General features: G+C 45.0%; 1 protein-coding gene across 1 annotated transcript; it reads right to left on the reverse strand.

Annotated features, from left to right (window-relative positions):
* Window positions 1-220: 220 nt before the first annotated feature.
* On the reverse strand, window positions 221-6,090 carry LOC112545897 (uncharacterized). Its single transcript, XM_075928784.1, has 4 exons — window positions 5,566-6,090; window positions 3,791-3,861; window positions 2,355-2,535; window positions 221-247 (listed from the first exon to the last, which is right to left on the reverse strand). The coding sequence occupies exons 1-4, from the start codon at window positions 5,854-5,856 to the stop codon at window positions 233-235; spliced, it is 558 nt and encodes a 185-aa protein (XP_075784899.1). The 5' UTR covers window positions 5,857-6,090; the 3' UTR covers window positions 221-232.
* Between the last annotated feature and the right edge of the window lie 492 nt (window positions 6,091-6,582).

Below are 6,582 nucleotides of genomic sequence, written 5' to 3' on the forward strand. Positions count from 1 at the left end.
AGATCGAGGTTTTAGATAACTAGTTTTGGCCATCTTTCTTTTGCATTCTGACATTTTGTTTGACACATTCCTTGCATACATTTCTATCCTCTGTCGTACTGCAATGACGAAGTACTGTTGAATCTTCAAATGCAAACAGCAACAGCCACACAATGAATAAGTGCCACTCAGTGCAGAAACTGGCAAGTTATTGGCAGTATTTGTTCCCCTTCTTCTCAAATCCCACACTTCTTTATCCAACTTGCCACTAGAAAAATAAAACAAAGTTGTATGTGTGCAGTCAAGTCGATTCATTACAGTCCAAGTATTTCAATCAAATCAACATTTCGAATCAAATTTCAACATTTTTGACGTGCAACAAGAGGACACATAACTTCCTAGATACTATCCCTGTTCCAAAGAGTTTACCACCTAAAAGGAAAGCATATTAAAAGATTGGGGGGGGGGGGGGAGTATAGATCTCTGCCTGCTTGACTGTTATCAGTTGGCCAATTTCATAGAGGTTGGACCTCCCTGCCCCGGCTCCCTCAGGATCTGACTAGTCCTGGACAAGGGAGTTTGAGAGACCAGGGAAGGTGTGGGAGGGAGGGAAATCAGCCTTTCCACTGGGCTCTTCTCCTCAGCCAGCAGGCACCGCTGTCCCTGTCAGCTCCAGCGGCCCTGTCAGCCTCACAGCAACCTGGCTGTGGGCTCTGCTGCCCCTGTCAGCCTTGCTGCCTCCAAAGCCCTGTGAACTCCAGTTCCCCCACTGCCACAGGTTCCAGCAGCCCCTCTGACTTCCCTGCTTCGGGCTCTGGTGCTCCACGGGACAACTCCGCCCTCAGCCACCGGCAACCTCTGCCACTGGGCCTCTCTGGTCCAGCAATATCTATGGTCCTGCTGGACCATGGCTGTTGCCAGACCAGAGTGTCCTGGATCACAGAAGTTCAACCTGTATAAGTGCAGAGGAAATAGTGAAAGAGGTTGTCAGTATTAAAGTACTTTGAGTCAGGGTGTTCCATGCGCAAAGAGCAGCCTGAAATAAGATGAGACCAGGACTGTGGGAAAAGTTGATAAATGAGAAGTCAACATGAGCATTAATGGTGGAGCAGAGAGTATGGCAGACATTCAGTAAGAGACAGGATTGGATAAGTGGGAAAGAACGGAGCTGTGGAAACTAAAATCTTAAAGGTTAGGACAAGTAGCTGGAACTTTGTGGTACAAAAGGAGACAGAGGAAGAATAAAGAGGGGGAGATATAGTAAGAAATATAAAGAATGGATTGGAGGGAAGATTCTCATGGGCACTGGAGAATAAGTCAGTGGGGGATACAAGAACCTCAACATGTTTTAGCTGTGGGAATACAAAGGAAAGGTTGCATCTTATAAACTTGACAAGAATTGAAAAATTGACAAGATTTGAATACAACTTAACACACGTGCGTTAAGAAAGAAGGAAAAATTAAGCAGGAATCTTAGATGATTGGCCGCAGGTGACCAGGAACCAGATGATACTTTAAATAACTGCTGAGGATGCACATGGATAAAGAGGAAACTTTCATTTGAGCATGTGAAGTTTACTTGTGCTTACTGCTGTTTTGCATAGATCTTTAATACAGGTTGAATCACCCTGGTCCGGGACCCTCAGGCTATACACTGCAGCCTTTGTCAGCAGAGATAATGCAAATGAAGAGCTCATTAGCATTTTTCGCGCTCTCATTCGCATAGTCTTTTCCGATCCATTTTGCAGAAGAGGTTTTTGCACAAAAAACAGTGTAGATGGGGCCATGTTGCACAAAAACCCTTTTGCACAAGAACCCTTATTCCTCCAAAAAGCAGGTATAGAGGATCTTGCACAAAAGGTTTTTTTTGCCCTGTCTACGCTACGGTTTTTTTATGCAAAAACCTCTTCTGCAAAACGGATGGGAAGAGACTATGCAAATGAGAGCACGAGAAATGCTAATGAGCTCTTCATTTGCATTGTCTCTGCTGACAAAGGCTCCGGTGTAGACGTAGCCTCAGGACCTGACTGATTCCAAACGAGGGAGTTTGCTGGACATGGGGAGGTCAATTCTGGCCCCTGTGCTGAGGGACTCTGGACTGTCCTGAGGTCCATCAGCAGAACCAGCCGTGTACCCCTCCTGGTTTTGGGTTCCGCTGCAGGCCTTGGGTGCTGGGCTCCCTGCCAGTGGGACTCTGATCCAGCAAAATCTGTGGTCCAGATGTTGCCAGACAGAGAGGTTCAAGCTGTAGATGTATACAGACAACACTGAACTTACTAATAAAGCTGGTTCAACCTGAAAGCAAAGACATTTTTAAAAGGATTTAACAAAGTAAATCTTAAAAAAAAAAATAAAATAAAAAAAAAAAAACGTACTCTAAGTCCACCTCCTCCAGAGCTTGAAGATGCAATTTGTTTCTCCATTTCTTCTTGTTTCTTTTTCTTTTGCTCTACATAATATGGGTTCTTAACACCCCGAGAGGAGGCCTTTAGGGAAATAAGATTGGATAAAATCAGCACACTGCAGTCCAGTCTCAAAGAAAAAATATCTTGGTAGCTACATTTTGTGGATTTTTATTTGGGAGCAATATTGAAACAATAATATTATGTAACACAGCAGCATAACTTTTTAGGTGCTTTTTCATATCGCACAGTATTTGTCAGAGATGGCAATGGGGTAGTCTTTTATTTCATTTTTATTTTGTATATCCAACTGGGCATAATATAATGAGTAAATGCATGTGATTTGTATTCACTTTGTAAAATTAAACAAGAACCCCCACGAACTTTGATGCTGCAACATAATTTTAACTTAAAGGATAGTTCAGGCAGTCAACAGCATCCAAGAAACCAACTTATTTTTTTTATGAGATCACTGCTCCAGCTTCTTCCCTTATCACATGGATTTCTGCAAGTACAGGGCATCCTAGGCTAACAGAAGAACACTAGCCAAGAAGTCTTCTTACAATTTACAATAAGTGAAAAAGGGGAGAGGACATATTTTGTTTCCACATCTACAGAACTTATGAGCACCCTTAACACGGAAGTCAATGGGAACGTTACATGGAGCAGAACTGCATGGCCGAGTGATTAGGTGTGCAGTTTAGGATGTGTGAAATCAAGGTTCAGTTCCTTTATCACAAGTATTCTCTTACCCAGGGCGAATAGCTATTTGTGCTTCAATGGCCCATCTGTGAAATGGGTATAATAATTTCCCCTACCTCATAGGGATGTTGAATAGAATACTATGGCGATGGGGATAATTCAAGTACCTATATTAGAGTATATAATGTTCTAAAACAAAGGTCATATTGCAATAGCCTCTTCTTCCTCTTATTTTGAAAGTTAACTTTATAGATTTAATGCACCGTGATGGTTACTGGTCAATCAAGGGACTGTTGTGACAGGGCAGGACTGTAGATGGAGTAAGGATGTGAAGAGATACATATAAAATATCTCTTGGTAAAGACCAAGTAGGGTGATCTGAACAGTATATTAGACTAGCACAGAATTTGCTAACAAACAGAATAACACTACTCCAGCATGGTCTAAGCACAAGGCTGGGAGCCAGAGTTCTAATTCCAGTTTGGATACCTACTTGCTGATGCACGTACTTAGTCACTAATCATTTACACTAGTCATTTACACACAAAAACACCTACATTTTAACATTTAAGTCAACAGAATTATTTTACATGTGTTTGCAGAACAGGATGTTTTGCTTGTGTCTGTTTTTTACTTTCTCTCTTTCCACGTGGTATTTACCTATGTTCCTCTGAGGGTTGTTGCAAGGATATATATTTAGAAAGTACTTTAGTTCATCTATGTTGTTTTGAATCTCAAATATCTCATTTTTTACAATTAAAATGTAGTCCATAGCAAACTAGAAAAGGTTTTAATAAAAAGGCTTTTAAATATCACTTCAATCCTGCTATAATTTAGAAAGTGCTTTTATTTACGACTCAAATATGAATAATGATCTTTTAAAACAGGAGCAAACAGAACATGCCCGTACCAGGAAAAGGACAACAAACTACATAAAGGAACACCAAGAATGTGCATACAATACACACATTCATGATCTTCAAATTTCAGCTGCATATTTGAAACTCATACAAGACACTGTAGAGAATTTAGATTATGCAGTGTTTATAGTAAATCTGATAAGGTGCAAATAAGGCTACAGTGCTATTGATTTAGGCTTCTGTATTTCCACTCTCCTAAATTACTAGGGATGTCAACATGCAGACAACTACATGATTAACCGATAAGCCTGGGCATCCCCCCATTGCTGCCTTTACGAGGCAGCAGCGTGGGGGATGGAGGACAGGTGGAAGCCATGACATGTGGGAAGCAGCTTACAAGGCAGCTCCCCAGGCATATCGACTCCCACAGAGCCGCCTGCCCCTTCCTACATGTAAACATGTAACTGCTAAAATTTCTAGTGGTTACACATGTACACAAATACCCAATAGTTAGCATCCCTGCTTATTACTTTTGTGCATAAGGCATATACTACATCCACTTTCCTAACTTTAAGACCTCGCAATTAATTACCCAAATCCCCAACTTTTCAAGTCCAGAGTTCATCGATGCCACTATTTAATTGACTAGAATGAGGTAAGAGGCTCATATTTCTCCCAGAATATGGAAGCAAACAGCCAACAAATTCAGCTATGTTGAACTTTCAGAAGTACCAAGACTCAAAATACTTGCAAATGCCATCAAAACAATGAAACATCTTTGAAAAATGCAGCTGCAATCTCTTTAATGTTTGTGGTCAAAGTGAAACAAAATCTCTGACAAATCCATTTCTTCCTTTGTTTAAATTTTTTTTGCAGGTTTGCATTCACATTGTTATAATGGCGGGGACTTTCAAAGGCACTCAGCAATTTAAATTTCAGTGGGAGTCATCAGGTGCCTAACTATCTTAAGTGCTCTTAAAAATCCCCACCAATATTCCACAATGAAACAGACATAACAAGCACTGTCAAATGCCCAAAACAGGCAAGATGAGGTGAGGGGGAAAAAATACTTTTTTTGCCCTGCAACTTCTTATAGTTACACGTAAGACCTAAATTGTGACACTGAAAATTTTCTTTCAAAAATATAACTTCCAAGTTGCCTGTGTCCCTTTAAGGCAAAATGTACTCAACAAAAACAAACTTATGCATCTGATGAAGTGGGTCTCTGCCCAGAAAAGCTTATGCTCCAATAAATCTGTTAGTTTATAAGGTGCCACAGGACTTCTTGTTGTTTTTGCAGATTCAGATTAACACAGTGGCCGCTATGACACAAAAACAACCCTAGTGCACTAGGGCCCTGATTGTGTGGATGCATGAAGCTCAAGCAATGTATTAAAGAAAAAGTTTAAGCCCTTCAATATACATTGAAGGCTTAATTCCCTGTCCCGTTAACAATGCAGCCCTGTAGGATCAGTCACCAGAGAAGGCGACGGGTGCACGGCTCCACGCCCCACTGCACCCTAGGGGGGCTGAGGGATCCCAGCGCAGATGTTCAGTCCGTAGGCAGGGCAGGGCGGGCAGCAAAGAGCGGCCAGTTCCCTCGCCTCGGCTGCGGGATGTTATCCTGCCCGGATGGGGAAACGCCACCAGGGAAGGTCGCTGCCAGCCGGGGCAATATCACAAAGCGGAACATGCCACCAGCAAACCCGGCCCCTACAGGGGGGCTGCAATGAGGCTGCACCTGCCGGGGGGGGGAGGGGGCTGTCAGCCCTGGCCTGCTGGTGCGCGGCGGGGCCGGGAGCGGCCCAGCAGGGCGTGGCGGGGGAGAGGCGCGGGGGTGCCGCACTCACCGGGTCTGGCGTCTCCACCACGTCCTCGGCGGCTCCCCCCAAGCAGGGCAGGCAGAGCCCCATGCCGGGCCCCGCTCCTCCCGCCTCAGGCAGCCGCAGCGCCGGGGTCTCAGCGCTCCCGCCCGGCGCCCTCGGAGCGCGCAGCCCGGCAGGGCCCGCCCGGCGCTGGGATCAGGAGCGCACGGCGCCACCTGCAGCTCCGGAGCCGCCGCTGCCGCCGCCGCCCGGTAGGTGGGGCCGGAGGGGAGCAGGAGGAGGGCTCGGGAGCCAGGCAGGGCAAAGCTCCCCCCTTGGTCCTGCCCATTGCGGCGCGTAGGGCGGCGGCGGGCGCGTTTGCAGGGGCTGCTTCCTGACCGCTCCCCAGCTACTGCATAGGCTGGTGTCGCCAGCTGTCTGCACTAGTGCGCTCCCCAGCCGCACTACGGCCCTGTCCGCAGGACAAAGTTGCACTCCAGCTGAAATGTGGGTTCTTCAAAAAGCGATTCCAGTACCGTTTTAGTGCAGTTCTCTCCGGCTTCCTGTGTAAGAAGAGATTAGTTCTCGTAGACTGATTCCCGGTGTACTGAAAGCCAATCTGAACACGCCCCTCTTAAATACAAACAAGAATGTGCTCCCAGGCTTTTGGAAGAAATTTTAAAATCTGGCTTGTCAATGAAACCAGTGAGGCTTGCTGGTGTGGACAGTCGTTCAGCCTACATTATGAAGTGATTTGATTTTCACTGACACTGTTTTTAAAGTTGATTATTTTTAAACTCCTGTGTGGATGCTCTTAAACTGATGTCAGCCTGG

This window comes from Pelodiscus sinensis, chromosome 4, assembly GCF_049634645.1.
Source record: "Pelodiscus sinensis isolate JC-2024 chromosome 4, ASM4963464v1, whole genome shotgun sequence".
Taxonomy (NCBI): domain Eukaryota; kingdom Metazoa; phylum Chordata; order Testudines; family Trionychidae; genus Pelodiscus; species Pelodiscus sinensis.